Source organism: Sminthopsis crassicaudata, chromosome 2 (genome assembly GCF_048593235.1).
Source record: "Sminthopsis crassicaudata isolate SCR6 chromosome 2, ASM4859323v1, whole genome shotgun sequence".
Classification (NCBI taxonomy): domain Eukaryota; kingdom Metazoa; phylum Chordata; class Mammalia; order Dasyuromorphia; family Dasyuridae; genus Sminthopsis; species Sminthopsis crassicaudata.
In genome coordinates this window covers 158,825,765-158,842,315 of record NC_133618.1, presented here as the reverse complement: position 1 = coordinate 158,842,315, position 16,551 = coordinate 158,825,765, and the positions used below count along the sequence as shown (strand labels likewise).

The 16,551-nt window shown below is 33.4% G+C and overlaps 1 protein-coding gene across 4 annotated transcripts in view; it reads left to right on the top strand.

Moving 5' to 3' along the window:
• The window catches only part of CFAP61 (cilia and flagella associated protein 61), a 329,189-nt gene that overhangs the window by 24,612 nt on the left and 288,026 nt on the right, over window positions 1-16,551 (top strand). For 3 of the 4 annotated variants that reach the window (XM_074287748.1, XM_074287746.1, XM_074287747.1), the window contains one exon: window positions 12,318-12,450. The exons of the other annotated variant lie outside the window; for it this stretch is intronic. In XM_074287748.1, coding sequence (XP_074143849.1) covers window positions 12,318-12,450 — 133 coding nt within the window. The remainder of the gene's footprint in view (window positions 1-12,317; window positions 12,451-16,551) is intronic. 4 annotated transcript variants of the gene reach the window in all.

Below are 16,551 nucleotides of genomic sequence, written 5' to 3'. Positions count from 1 at the left end.
TTTAAGTTACACAGCTAAGTTACTGTTAGAGATAACATTTGAACCCAGGTTTTTTGATTTCCAAGTTTCATACTCCAATTATACAATATTTTGTATATATTTTGTATTGATTTTGTTATGCCTCAGTTTCCCTGCCTCAGTTTCTCTGAATTGTTCTGCTTCATTTTCCCTCAATTATTCTGCCTTAATCTCCCTGCTGGCAACTCCCCTTCCTGGCCATTAGGGCTGAGATAATTAGGGCTGGGAGCCCTGGGTACTCTGGCATTCCAAAGAGTCATAAAACTCCAGATGGCTTATCTCAAATACTTAGATGGGACCCTCTATTTTCTGGTTCAGAGTCAGTGTCTCCTAGCTTTTTCTCTCCCAACTTATCAGAATTTATGATCCTCCTTCTTTACCCCCAAGCTGTTAGAACTGAATTTATGGTACTTTCCTATACCTTCTTGCTCACCAATGCTTTACCCTCCCCCTGCTCTCCAATACCGCCCCCACCCCCAGCCTTAGCTCCTCTGATTGTTGGAACCCTATATGAGTCTCTGGAATCCTTTGCTTGTTGTTGGATGCTTTGAGACAAGAGTTCCATCCAGCCAACTGGCTGATGTGCATTGCAGTCCAGACTCTGCACTAATAAAATATTAAAAACCTTCTCTAATCTCTATCTTGCCTCAGTTTCTCTGGCATTACAGTGTGTGAATTTATTTTTTTCCCCAGAATTGTTTGTCTTTGTACCTGTAGAATCTAGCACAGTGCCTGCGACATTGAATTGTCAAATGAATCAAATCATTAAAAACATTAATTCCAAAAATCATTAAAATTCCAGGTGAAATTTTTCCAACTCTTCTTGATTATATAAATTTCAGAGCTTTAAATCTAATTAATTTCTTTGCTTTTGTGGTACAGACACATTCTTGTTTGCTGTATTTGTATTGGAATTGAAAGCAGGATCTCTTTTACATTTCTAATGATATCCCCAGGGCTTATTTAGTATATAGTAAGTACTTAATAAATACTTCATTCATTCCTTCACTGATGGAGACTGCCTTCTGGTACCCCCTTTTCCAAAGGTAGTTAAGCATTCAGAGACCTCCTTTGTTTTGTCTTTTGTCACTTATATCCAGTTTTGTCATTTATATCCAGGTCAACAACTGAACTGTGTCATACTTTCTCCCAGTTTTGAGGGAGCAAAAACTTTATGAACTTATATCCACAATTCTGGTGATAAAGCCTCTTTGTCTAGTTGGATTGGTCTTTGGAAGACTTTAGTCTTTGCGTATTCTTGACTTGGTCCCTTTTCAATTTGGGGGCTTGTGCTTCTCTGACGTAGCCTTTGAGAACCTAGTTGCTCTGTGACATTAGCACAAGAAGCAGAATTTAGTAGAAGATATTGTGATCTAGACCTTTAAAGCAGACAAATTAAAACAAAACCAAATAACTTTTTATTCATTTTTTCATCAACATTTGTTATATATCTAAGGTGTGGAAAATACTATTCCAAGTGCTGTAGGAGATAACAAACATTCTCTGGTCACAGAGAGATGATAATTAATCATTTAAGTGTGGCACACAAAATACAAAAGCCATTAAAGAGATTATAGAAAGGACAGGAAGTCCTAGAGAAATCAGGAAGTGGTTGCAGCTATACCATTTAGAACTTGCAGATAGCCTAGTCCCAGCTCCATACATCCCAGCCATACCATCTCAGCAAAAAGTAGCTTTCCACTCCGGAGCTAAACAGAGTTGTAGAAAGTAAAAAGATCTAGTGGAATCCCCAAGATTCAAAATTAATAAGAAATAAAAGTATGATACAAGCGTAATGGGGTAATATGATGACATCCCTGTCTCTCCAGCCCCACTTTTCTTGACTGAACCTGTACTCTGGTGTCTTCTGGAGACCTCCAAGTCAGCTCACTTCCCAAGGGACATGTGCAACCATCTGGTTGTTTCCCAATGTCCTTATCACTGGAAGTTATGAACAAAAAAGCTATCTGTTCAGTAACCTTTAAAAGAAGCAATAACTTCCCCTCGCAATTTTTATTTCTTTCTTTTGCACATGGGACTCAGATAGCCGTTGTCTTAGACTTCCATTAAAGAGAGGAGGGTGGAAAAGCAGAAGACACAAGGCCTAAGTCTTAACTCCATGGGAAGTTCCCCAGATAGAATATAGGGCCACTCCTTGTATATCCCCACTTTTTCAGGATCAAAGAATAACTATATATCAATTATAGAACTAAATATAAAGATAAATCTAAAACATTACATATAGTTAGAAGAAAAAAATATAATATGTGACTGGAAGGATATAAAAACAGTGTACACAATATTTTAGGCTTTAGGGAAATACATAATTTAAGATGAGCCATTCCTGCCATTAGATATTAACAGTAAATGGAGGGGCAGCTAGGTGGCGCAGTGGATGAGCACCAGCCTTGAATTCAGGAGGACCCGAGTTCAAATTTGGTCTCAGATACTTAATACTTTCTAGCTATGTGACCCTGGGCAAGTCACTTAACTCCAGCCTCAGGGGGGGAAAAAAAAACAGTAAATGGAGTATGTGCGTGATAACACTGATCCCTCTAATATCTTTCTTAAGTGGATTAGAAAGTTGCAAACAAAATGCTATGTGAATGCTACAATTTATTGGGTGGATCAGAAAGATTTTCTGGAGGAAGGGGTGTTCAAATTAAGTTTTAAAGGATGGGTAGGAAGCAATACAGGGGAGGCAAAGCAGGATAAGGGAATTGCCTAAGCAAAGTGAGAACAAAGGCAGAGAAAGCAAGAAAGAACTGTACATTCCTGAAGGAGAAAAGCAGAAGGATGTGGATTGGGCATAAAGTAATCTAAATTTGGCTAGATAAGCTAAAAATTTAAGACTGGATGATAGTAAGGTATTAGGCAGGGCTTTGACAGGACAGGACATGGTAGCTATGAAAAGGGAGGTAGTAGGAAGAGTTAAAGATGTAAAGAAATTTCTGGCTTTATCACTGTGCAATGAGAGAAAAGTATTATTTTTTATTATATTAATAATCAATTATTAAATTAGGATTGAGGTTTGCCACTTTATCTTGTCAATAAGGGATTGGCCCCTGTAGACCATCTAGTCAGTCTCTGAAGGACAAATTTTTCAGGCATATGCTCTACCAGGAGCAGGACCCTACCCAACCCAAATCTAATCTAGGTGAATTCTTGCAATTAGGAAATAATCTCTGTCCTTGGAGCCCTCCCTTAGAATTTAGGATGATGACCCAATTTATGAAGGAAAAAACCTATGAGAGTGGTCTGGTTAATGATGGATTTTTATCCAGATTGCTTGGATGCAGCTGAGTTTCATGATCAAGTCACATTCTCAACAGGAGGAGCTGAACTCTTTTAGCACAAATCCTGGTTAGTTGTTCACCTATCAAGGTTGATTTTCACTTCTTCATAGTACCCCCTTTTCCAAAGGCAGTTAAGCATTTAGAGGTCTCCTTTGTTTTGTCTTTTGTCACCAAGAGAGCCCATTGACCATCAATTTATTATTTGCTAGCCTAATTAATAAATGGATTATTCAACATTGTAACTCTGTCTCTTAGGCTTTTCATCACAATTAGTAGCTGTAGTATTGACAGAAATAGTGAAGTCTAAAAGAACTTTAATTTAGTCAAAATCTTAGGGAAAAAATGATGCTCTTTTTTTGAAACTTAGGAAAGATACTATTAACTCAGAGAAGAAGGGATTTTCCAAGTTAAAAACTATTACATTTAGTCTAAAAAATTCACCATTTATTATAGAAGTATTGCCTCTGACAATTATGGTCTGTTAAGATTACGGAGAGCATATTAAGGAGTTTTCCAAAAATGCTCATTGATAAAACTAAAAACTCTTTCAATTTAAGGTTTTTTTCCCCCTTCTTTAACTTAAATTGCCCTTATTAGGGATGAGGGATGAAGAGGATAATGGAAGGAGATTGTGGAATTGTGGTAAGAGGTAATTGTGGAACTCAGGTTTATATTTTTATAAGTATAATTCCAATTCCACAATTTTAAAATAACTTTGTTGTATAGTTTGTCATGTGGTACAAGGGAAAGGACCTCAGATTTAAATTCAGAGGAACTGGAATCAAATTCAGGCCCTGCTGTTTACTAATTGCATGACCCTTGGAAAAGGGAAACTCCTTGAACTTAATATTCATTTTCTATAAAATAAAACATTTGAATGGTTGCAAAATGCATAATTAAATACCTTATTACTACTTACCAATCTTTTTGAAGATTAAAAAAAAATGTTATTGCCATAATGGTGACATTTCCCTATCTTTTTTAACATTTTATTTACATAGATTGAAAGAGTAAAAGAGAAGCAGGACTTTCTTGTGACTCTATAAACATTTTTAAAGAAATATATTTTTTGTAGTATGTATTTTTATCAGTATGTTATTTTTTGTAAGATTCCAATATTTGCTTTAGTTCTAAATTCATGTCTTTATCAAATCTTTGCAAAATATGCATCGAAAGTCATGTGAATATTGTTATATTTTTAATTTAATATTTTATCCCCAGTTATATATAAAAACAATTTTTTAACATTCATTTAAATTTTTTTTGAGTTCCAAATTCTGTTACTTTTTTTGTAGAGAAAAACAAAAGTCTTTTATCTTACCAAAGCTTTCTGAAAACTTTAAAGATTATGGCTAAATGTATTAGTATATAAACATCACTCCAATCTCTAACAAGAAAATCCCAAATGGGTCACAAATGGTCAGATACAACTGAAAAACTACAAAGTATTTCATTTGGGGGAAAAAATTTTGTCCACTAGAGGTCACGAGAGATCTTGCAAAAAGAAGAAAGTGCTTTGTTATATGCAAGGAACACATGTACCTGCTTTCTGGTAAATAATAATAATTTGCAATTAAAATTTATTATATATGTGTGTATATATATATATATATATGTATATATATATATATATATATATACATATATATATATAAACCATAATGGTATTATAAGCTTCCAAAAAAAAAGTAATAAGATTAGGGCAACTCTTATACTTTTTGAAATGTTGTTAAAGCCTTAATATTTAACCAAGGAAGAGCATGGCTCTTAACACTACGCAGTCTGATTCTATAGTTATTTTTATATATTTATTTATAGTTATTTTCTTTTTTTAGGTTTTGTTTATTTTTTTATTCAAAGAATAGCATTTCAATTAAAAAAAATCAGCCTCCAATGAATTCAGAGAATTAGTTATTCAGAAAGTACATTTAAAATGTTTGCACATTATTATAAATCAGAAAAATATGATCCAGCAGATGATGGGTTTTTTTGGGTTTTTTTGCCATGAATGTAAAATCTGCATAAGGAGGTAGCCCTGCTACACTATGGCTTTGGATATTATTGGACTCTGAATCTTGACTTCATTTGGGTAACTACCACCCTCCACCCTCATATTTTTTTTTTTTTTGCTAAGTTTGAGAAAGGAAAACCTTATAGAAATAAACTAGCTGACTTACTTGAGCCAAGTTATAACTATGTAATTTTTAAAAAGTTATAGTATTTTAAAGCAAAATGAATAGAAATATATATATATATATATATATATATAGTTAATCCTTAAATTTATATATGCTATCTTGATGGAAAATTTCTATGATGATGTGTCTGTAAAAATATTTAAGTTAGTGTTTTTCTAAAATTTAAAAACTTATTGGAAATTAGCTTATTATTTTTCTTCTAATGTTCAGTAAGTGTATAAAGTGAGTCACAAATTTTTTTTGTATCCTTTTAAAAAGGAGGTAAATAGTTCCAAGATTTCTAAACAGGGTAATATTTTGAAGAAAAGATGTGTGTGAATTTGTGCATATGTTTATACAAGTGTGTAAAGAAAGAGAATAAGAAAGAGAATGATGCCTTAAAATTTGAAATACTAACTTTCACACAAATTAGCTTAAAGATTTGCTTTATTTTCCTCTCCCTCTTTTTCTAGCACTTCATTGAATATTAAAAAGTTCAAGTTGTCTCTAAATGATTTTTAATTAGCTGTAATAAAATGAATTAAATGTGAATAGCTTACAACTAACTATTAAAAATGTTTAAAATTAACTTGTATATATTGAAATGCTACAAAATTATTTCCTATTGAAATGGGTAATTAATTATTTTCCACTCAGAAATTATGCCATTGCATAATCACCACCACCACCACCATCATCATCAAAATACTAAGAAGAAGCTTGAATGTGTGCCTTTTTTGGTTGAGTTGGGTAAGATTTCTGATAAAGATGTGATCCCTGCCTTAGGAATAGTGATGTAGAAATGCATTTTAAGTGGACTAAGCAAATTATTTTTGAGAACCTGTGTGTTTTGCTTCTTTGGGGCTGGAATTCTTTGTATGTCATTTGAGAATATGGGAGGCTGATGTCATACATTACCATTAGCAGTTAAAGCTGATGCAATATCATAAATTATCAATTACCCAAAGGAATGCATTTCCAGGGCAAGTTCCTCTTTATCCATTTTTGGGAAAGACTTAAGGGAAAGACGCTTCAAAACTCATTTATTTGTATCTTTTTTTTTTTTTTTTTTTTAAACGTGTCCTTAAAGACTTACTTTAGAGACATGATTCTGGAATACATAACATGGCAAGTATTCATGAATATTCTTAAGTCTTTGAGATTACTCCAAATCCTTTATTGTTGATTTTTATGTTCCCCCATTAATATCTTCTATGACTATCATAAGAATAAAAAATTTTAATACATAGCTAATTTTGGTATTCATGCTATAATTTCTTTAAAATCATTTAAAATAATTGTGATATTGAGTTAATTTTTTAGTATTAAATTAATATTGCTATAAATGAATATTGATGTAGCTTAATCTTTTTTCAAAATTTATTAGCCATTTTCCTTGTCACTGCATATTTTCAGTGTCATTATGGTTCTTTTTTACAGTGAAAACCACTCATTTGAACAACTCTTAGATAATGTCCAAATAGAAAAGAAAAAAATAGTTTTTTATATAAAGGTCGCAATTTTTCAGAGCTCACTCTTCTAGTATCATTTTTTTAGCTCAACTGAAGGAAGGTGGGGCCAATAACTTCCTTGGTTTCTGACTGTATTATCCAATCTTTGCATTTTGAAATATAGGATAGTAAATTTGGTTAAAAATTTTGTTCACAAATATTTATTCAATTCCTATTAAATTAAAAAATCTGTGGTAGGTACAATTGGAGACATAAAAAATATCTTCCTAGCTTTTAACAGCTTAAGTTCTAATTGCAGAGACAGGACAAGTTGATATGAGAAGTTATTAACAAAACACGAAAGCAAATGGTAAATAGTGAAGACAGTAAGTACTATAGGCTTAGAGAAGCTACCACTAAAGAGTAAACAAAAATGTAATCGTGAAATAATTCTTTTGGAAGAATTTGGCATTTGAAAGATTATTAAGATATGAAGAGGCAGAAAAAAGGAAGAAAATGTCAGATGTAATCCAAAACTCAGAAGCAGAACCGTACCAGGTAGTCTTTTTGGTGGACCATCAATGTAGATATGCTACAGTAATTAAGGAATATTTAAAAAGTATTATCAGCTCTTGCTGACTTGAACAGTAATCAATCAAATAAATAGGCACTTTGTAAACACCTACTATGTGTCAAGTACCATGCTAAGTACTGGGAATACAAAGGAAAAAAAATAATGTTTGCTCTCATACATCTTGCATTCTGTTGGGGGAAGATGTGCATAACTAGGTACAAATGCAATACCTTTAGAGCAGATGGAAGATTGCCTTAGAATAGAAGGCACTAGCAGCTGGCGAAAGTTTCTGGCCAATATGGCATTTTAGCAGAATCTTAAAAGGAAACCAGGGTGACTGAGAAAGGAAAGCATTCCATGAATGGGAGGACAGCCAGTAAAAAAATTACAGGACAACAACTGGAACATAGTGTATGAAGAGGGGGACATAAGCCAGGAGAGAATATGTGAAGAGGAATAATATGTGAGAAACCTGAAAAGATTGAAAGGGGCCAACTTGTAAAGATACTTAGTGCCACTGGGATTTGATGTTTGAAGTCATAGGGAGCTATTGGAGTTTTTCGAGTAGTGGGGTAACTCTGTCAAAGCTACACTTTGGGAAAATCTCTTTGATAGCTTTGTGGAGTGTGGATTGTTATCCCCATTTTCAAATGAGGAAGCCAAAGCTCAGAGAAATTAAGTGACATATGTAAATCACAATGTTAATAAGTATCAGAGCTGGGACTTAAACTTGGGTTTCCAATTATAAGATCTTAAGGTTCTTTCTATTGTAGGTAACAGGATCATTGTATAAGATAATAAATGTAAAGGACTTTCCAGATTTTAAAGTGAAGTATTATTTATCATTGTTGGTGATGAAAATAGATGCTATAGAAATGCTAGTAAGCCTATTTTAGTTTGTATCAATTGGTTTTCCTTCTAGGTTCATTTATAAATGCCCTTGGAATTATTTAGCTTTGGATCTCAAAACATTTTTGTCCAATCTTGTTTTCCATTCTTCTCTACTGTATAGGTTGATAATGATTTGAATCATAAATAGTACTGTACTTTGTTATGTTGGTGTTCTTTATAAATAATGTCTGTTAACAGAAATTTTTTTGATATTTTTTTGGCTATCTTATGATGATTGTTTCATGTCAGTTAAATTCCTCTAAAAAGTGTTGATGATCCATATCAGTGTCTATATTTTTCTCTTTCCCAAGTTGACAATTTATTAAATAAATTTGTAATTGCATGCAGTCTTTTTTATGTTATTTTCTCCAGATTTGTTGTAGAATTTGACTTTTACTCCAATCAGTTGACCACCAGTTTATTCTATGATGATTCCTAGTCAGTAACTTTGAATTTCCCACCTATCACTAATGAATTTCATTTTTATGATGTTTCCAGTATCTGTTCTACTTATTTTCTTTTTTAAAAAAACATTTTTATAACACTCTGATTTTACTCTTTATTTGCTCAGTCACATAGCCCTTATGACAAAGACTAACCAAAAAGAAGCAGTTTAGTAAAACCAAACAAAATATCAATTATGTCTCATATTATGTGCTATATTCTATGTCCATAGTCTTCCACCTTTACAAAGAAAGAAGGAAAGTACATTTTTTACTTCTTCTCTGGGACCATATTTAGTTGTTTTTATTATACTGTATTTGGTTTTCTTTACTTTTTTTCTAAAATTTCATTCTATTTGCATTCTTGTAGTCATTGTACAGTATTGCTTTCTTGGTTCTTCATTTTGAGTCACTTCATATAAATCTTCCTATGCTTTTCTGAGTTGCCCATATTCATAATTTTTTATAGTGCAGTAATTCATGTGCCAGAATTCATTTAACTATTCCTCAGTCAATGGGCATTTCCTTTATTTCTAGTACATTGCTACCATAAAAAATTATTCCTCTCCTCTTGAAAAAATTATTCATATTGTAGAGGCAATTAGATGGTGCAATAGATTAAGGGGCTGGAACTGGAATCAAGAAGGCCCAAATTCAAAACTAGTCCTAGACATTTACTAGTTGTGCAACTTTGGGTAAGTCATTTAATCTCTTTCTGCCTCAGTTTCCTCATCTGTAAAATGAGGATAATAATAGTGCCTACTTATCAGGGTTGTTGAAAGGATGAAATCAAATAATATTTGTAAAGCCCTTTGTAAATCTTAAAGCACTATATAAGGGCTAGGTGGTATTATTATTAATAATTATTAATATGAAGACTAATCCATAAGCCCTTACCTTTCCTTTTTAACCCCAGTTAACCCCAATTTAACTCCAATTTCCAACATTCATCATTCTCCCTTATGCCCATCTTGATAATGAATCCCTTGAGTATTAAACCATTACATAGACTTATGTTGGAGAAAACTTGCAAATTTTTAATAAAATTTCTTCATCTTCTGTAACAGCCAAATTTCCAATTGAAGAAGTAGTTTTGAGGGCCATTAGACTCCTTTTATGTGGCAAAACACCTCACTCCTTTCTAGCTGAAATTTACAAGGCAAGGGGGTATACTGCTCACACAGAAGCTTTCTAGCTTATATGGCAAGAGGGGATTGTCCCTCAGGAGTTCAAGGATGCTTCCATTGTCCAAAGGAGGATGATTTAGTGTTCCATGAAAGAATGTTTCCTATTGTGCTTTGGCTGGTTGTGAAATTTAACTTTTCTATTTTGTTCTTGTCTTTACATGGAAAACCTTTGAGCCCTCTTTTCTTTTAGCTGTAATGCCCTCTTGTTTTCTTGTTTGATTTATAAGAATATTGCTGATTTTTTTTTAGTAGTGTATCAGTAGTGTATAAAGATCCTATGTATGGAGAACTGTAGTGCTCTGTTGTCTCTAAATCGTAATTGTTCTCTTGGGGGTAGGTTTCTTGGGGAGCTTCTGGAGGCATCCTTAGTTTCAATTCTGTTCAATAATCCCAAAATGCAGCCAGGGATTAAAGTCCAGATCCTTTATTGTGTCCTTCAAAATCCTGAATCTTTTCCTGGGGCCTGGTTGGCTTTAGTAGAGGCCTATCTCTTCTTGGCTCTCAAGAGCTCTTGTCAGAATGTCACCAGCCAGCACGAAGGTAGACATGGGAATGGAATCTTGACTCTGAATCTCCTAGAATGTGGGAATCAGACTCCGTCTTCGAGAGTGGGCTTGTGGGTTTCCCAGAAGTCAATCCTAGTTGTGAATCTCCCGGAAGTCCCATGAGTAGGCTTTTCCTTTAGACTTGTGAATCTGCTGGACTTGTGAATCCACTGAATCCTGGCTCTGAATCTCCTTGAGCTTCCCTGAAGTTCTCCCAGGAAGTCCTCTTCTTGACTCAATCCAGACTGACTTTCCCCACTGAATCCTGGCTCCTTATATTCTCCCAGAGAATGGGCTTGTGGGTACTCCCTGGGCTTGTGGGAACTCCTTAAAGGACCAATGAGTGAGCTCCTTTAAAGGTGTACCTTGTAAGAATCCTAACAGAGAACCAAGACCTAAACACTATTCCACTTGGTCATGTAGAATCAGAGCTAAGTGACTATATTTATCTTAATTACAAAATTCTCCTCTGATGCTGATTAGAGCATGAGCAAGTTTTAACATAATCTGTGATGTTATGGAAAGACATCATGTAGGGCCACAGGGGCAAACTGCCTTTTGAAAAAGCAGCTTTGATCATTGCAGAGAGGTTCATTACTAATAAACTGGTAATTAGGTGATGAATTTTTTTGACCATAGAAATCCATGAATCTAGTCAGTCAATCAATTAATTAGGGACTATTTATTAAGCAACTACTACATTGCAGGTACTGAGGGATACAAAGACAAAATGAAACAGTCCCTTCCTTCAAAGAACTCATAGTCTATTAAGGGAAACAAGTATTTACATAAGCATTTATGAAATAGATGCTATATAAGTACAAAGCTATTGAGTGAGAGGGGCTTTTATAGTAGGCAACCTCAGGAAAGACTTCATTTTGAAGGAGATCTTTGGACGAAGCTTTGAAGAAGCAGAGATCCCATTTGGAGGGGAGAAGGGCATGTATTCCAGGTTTGGGAGATAGCCAATACAAAGGCTCAGAGATGAGAGAGAGAGACAGACGCAGAGAGAAAGAGAGTCATGTGGGATTAAGAGCAAGAAGATTATTCTGACTAGACCACACAGTATAGGATTGGAAGTAATGTATAACAAGGTCAGAAAGGTAGATTGGGACAGGTTACAAGGGGCTTTAAAAATCAAAACAGCCTAGATACCACACCTTTCAGCAAACTTAGTATAGTCTTACTAAGTAATCAGAAGTGGCAAATAAGGAAAATATGGTTTTAGACTATGAACACTGAAGACCATAATGTAGAAATCATTAAGAAGTAATTTTCCCCCCCAGGCATTCGGTTTCTTTTCAAATATCAAGAAAGTATTCATCTAATATTAATTGTTTCTTCTAGATATACTAAAATATCCTTGACTCCTATTTATCATCCTTGCATGTTACATTTAAACATAATACATAATAGATTATAAACTCGTTGAGGGTTCCTCTTTGTATCCTCAGTGCTAAGCACCAATGCCTGATTTTTCATATATTTCTTAATAAATGTTTATTGATTGAATAAAGGAACTATACAAAACTGCTCAATTCTTATAATAATCATTTTTCTTTTTCTTAAATTTTGTACAACAAAATGAAGTAGAGAGTTGAACAATCTCTTAAGAGTTGTTTTTTTTTTTTTTTGGCATATATGATCTTCATTTTCCTATGTAGTTGCAATGTAGCTAATATAAGAATGAATAATTGTTAAGTTTGCTCAGTTTAAATGATTTTCTGTATTACAGGGTAGAAGACCATGATGATCTCATGCCAATTTTTTTGCGTCATGATACTTCTTTAAAAGAAATCTATGGTGAATTCTTCCTTGCTGAGCTAATAGAGGCCCAAGATAAAGAGAATTACTGTGTTGTATGTGAGGTTTGTAATTAATTTATTTAGAGATTTACCGTGCTTCAAATGAAATGCACAATTTACTGTTTTTTCTTACCAACCTTACTTATCTCTCAGCCTTTTGATTTTTCTTGATAACTGTTTTCTTTATTATGCCTTACTTCTGCCCCTTGATGACACCAGTACAGTTTCATCCTCCCTACTCCTTATCTTAATGATCTTTTCTTTTTTTTTGGGTAACTGTTCTGGACTGGGCCTGACTCGGGACAATTCCCCAAGTAATTTAGTTCACTATTGAAAAAAGAAAAGGTAGACATTTATAGGTCATTAAACAATTAACAAAAAATATTTATTTAATTATAGCAGTAAAAGTGTATTCAAGGATAGGCATTGAGAATAGCTTAAGGTAGTTCACTTGTCTAGCAGCCATGCATCTGTGTGTTTTTAGAGCTTTTCATGGAAGCTTTGTACTCAGGTGATGAGCAAGTAACATCAACAATCTGAGCTTTTACGTTTCCCTGAGTCAATCAAATCTCAAGGAAGTTCTTAATACATTTTTAGGAAAAATTAGCCTTACTTGCAAGGGGACAGTGGGTTAGGAAAGAAGGAAAGAGACAAACATTTGTTAAGTTCCTTCTACATGTCTTGAATATTGTCTCATTTGACCTTCATAATGATTCTAAGATATAAATGTTTTTATCATTCTCATTTTACAGTTGTGGTAACTGAGGCAAACAGAGGTTTAAGTGACTTGCTTAAATTGGATTTTAACTCAGGTCTTCCTAACTCCTGGCCCAGCCTTTTGTCTGTTGTACCATCTGTTTACCACTAGAATCTTGCTTCTGCCATATAAGCTAACTGAGATTTAGAGTATATATATATATATATATATATATATATATATATATATATATATATATATATATATATATATATATATATATATATATATATATAGCTTCTTTATTTTTTTGATGTCAAATAGGGAGAAGGAAAGTTCTAAATTATGATAGTGGATATGATTCAGGAAATGGTAAGAGAGGAAGAAAAGGGCTTCCTGATAAGAGATCATAAATCCTTGGCTATATCAGGCAAAACTGGAATAGGTGTGGACAATGGGTAGGATCTTCAAAGAGAGCATTGCACTTTAAGCAGTGTAGAATGCTATCTTGTTCACAAATTTATCTATTAAAATATTGGGAGTTATTTTTAAAATATACTGAGAAATAATGGTTTAACAAGCTATCTCATTTTAACTCACTTTAAAGTTGTATATAAGCACCAGCCCTGAAGTCAGGAGTTCAAATCTTGTCTCAGACACTTAACACTTTCTAGTTGTGTAATCCTGGGCAAGTCACTTAACCCCAATTGCCTCAGCAGAAGAAAAAAAAAAGAAAAAAAAGTTGGATATACATAGTCAACTATTTTTGAGGTTTGGATGAGTGGTTTGTAGTAGGGAAAACTTTTCTTAGTAATGATATAAAGTACTTAAAGATCTTAAAACCCAAGAGTTGCTGGTGAATTTCTACTGAGAGTTCATCTATTGCAAAATAATAATAATGATAATAATAATAATGGCACCATCACATAGGACTTCTGCTTTAAGAGTCTTTGAAGAAAATGAAGAAATTATTTTGAGTTAATCAAACACCTCTCCAAGAGGTTTGTTATTAACTTTGTTATGGATGCCTGTTAAAGAATATACCTGGCAGTATTGTGAGAGCCTTATGCTGGTGGTTTCAGGAAATAAGACAAGAGAGCAATTTAAATTGTTAGCTAGAATTCTGTTCTTATCTTACACAATAAAGAACATTATTTTTAAAAGCTTACTCTCTTGTCTTGTTTCCTTTAAAATAAGTCTAGATTGATGCTAATTTTGACTCTTAAGAGATTAATATTTTGAATGACTATGGTAGTTATTCTTTGTATATCATCACCAATAAATATTTATTGTTCTCCTTTTTGCCCACCACTGTATGATAATATTTAGTGATGAAAATATCTTGACTCAAGATGAGACTACCAGAAATTCTCATTTTGTTGCAAGTGAATCTTTGACTCTCATTTGTAAAAGAGAAAACCTGTATCAGTTATCTTTATAAACATTAAAAATAGAGATTTAGCAATTTTACTTGTGGGGTGCTTTATGATTCAGATTTCTTTAATTTTTTTTACATAATTTTGAAATAAATAAGGTTTATTTTAACCTATTTTTCTGATTTTGGAATTATAAATATTTATAACACTATGATATTTAAATACTAATTGTAAAATTAAAGTTATATCATGCAATTGTGGAGTGGTATAAAGAGCTATGAATAACAGTTTCTAAATGTGAGAACTGTCTCCATGCTCTGAAATATTACACTAAAATCTCATTTTTCAAATTATATTTTCTATATTGAAGAAATTTTTCCATATCAAAACTCAATGATTTTCTACTGGTGAATTCCTTCCTATGAAGTTCTAATTTATGTCTCTAGTTCTTTTTAGACTAATAATTAAGATGTGGAGACTAGGGGAAAGTCCAATTAATGTATCCTTTGAAAATACTTACCTCATATAGAAATGACCAAAACAAAATTTTGCACAATGAGAAGAAAACTGGTTTGAGGAAGAATAAAAGATTCATGTTGATTACAATAAGGATTCTTTCATTCAAAGTATATCCAGCTAATTTAAAATCAGGTTATGTCACAAAGTCATTATATTCTGTGGTAAGAAAATATATTTAGCTAATTTAGATAATTAGTTCTTATGAAGAGAGATATAGAGACCACAATCACCCAAATTTTTAACTGTCACATCTTATATTTTACATTTTATATAATCTGACAAATTGCAGTCTTCTAAAAAGCCAAAGAGAAAAAAAATCCTTCTGATTTCTCAGTCTTAAGAAGAGAGTTTTTAGAAATACTAATTAGTCCATCTTAAATTCTGTGAATCATTTAGTGTGTAGAAATGCATTACTTTTGAGGGGAAATGGATGGTAGAAAGAATTGGGAATGCATCTGTATCCCAAATCAGGCTTGTCTTTCTGGGCCTGCAGCTCTTTTCAGGTTCAAGAGTAATACCATAACAGATGACCTGCCCATCTGTCTTTCTGAACCTTCCCCCTGATCCTAACTGCATTTCCTTAAGTTAACAGTTTTAGGTAAACACCAGATGACAATAGATGACAGAGCAAAATTGAAGCTAGCAGAGTATACCGCCTCTTGTCAGTCAAAACCTGCCCCGTGGCAGTTGGGGAACCCTGCTGTGTAAATTCCCTTTATGCCATCCTTATACCAAGGGGGACATCCTTGCCTAGTTTAAGGGATTTTGAATTCATATAGGGCTCCCCACCTGTCAATGGCATCCTAGGACAAGTTTTGAATGATTGGCTTGCTATAATTCGCTTGACACAACTTTATTCCTTCATCCATTGTCATCTGGTGTTTACCCAAAACTGTTATCTTAAGGAGGGGCAGTTAGCAGCAGAGGAAGGTTCAGAGAGACAGATGGGCAGAGCATCTGTTTTGGCATTGATTAGGGAGAGGGATTGAATGGTCAGAGGGTGCCCTACTGATCTGGGGGATAGAGAGGTCTTGCCAGATGGGGGATGCCCAATGGTTTGGAGGTTGTTCAGCTAGTCAGGAAACGTCTGACCAGTTGGACTCAAGCTGGTGGTGGATAGAGGAAGGACAGATTTCCTGAAGTTATCCATTTTGATATTAAAGATTCCTAGGACATAACCAAAACTTTAATTAAAGGTCATACTCTTAAATAGAATTTTTTTCTTCAGCGTTCACATCCTATCTACCAATTAGGTTAATGAAAAAAAAAGTTTGGCCTTAAAATTCAATATAGTAGTACACATTTATATAGCTTTACAAAGACTAAAGTAGACCTTGAGAGATCTGTCATAAAGACATTTTCCCTTAAACATCCCAGAATCATAAAACTATGAATAGTATGATAACCTTCCTCAAGATGTAAGAAAATAGTGTCACTTTTGGTTACTTTTATAAATTCATATTTGAGTATAGGACTCAGTTCAGAATAGATATTTGAAGGATATCCAATGGGAATAAATAGTTTTTTAAGTAATTGTAAAGTATAAAACCAATGCCATTTTGTCACATGTTA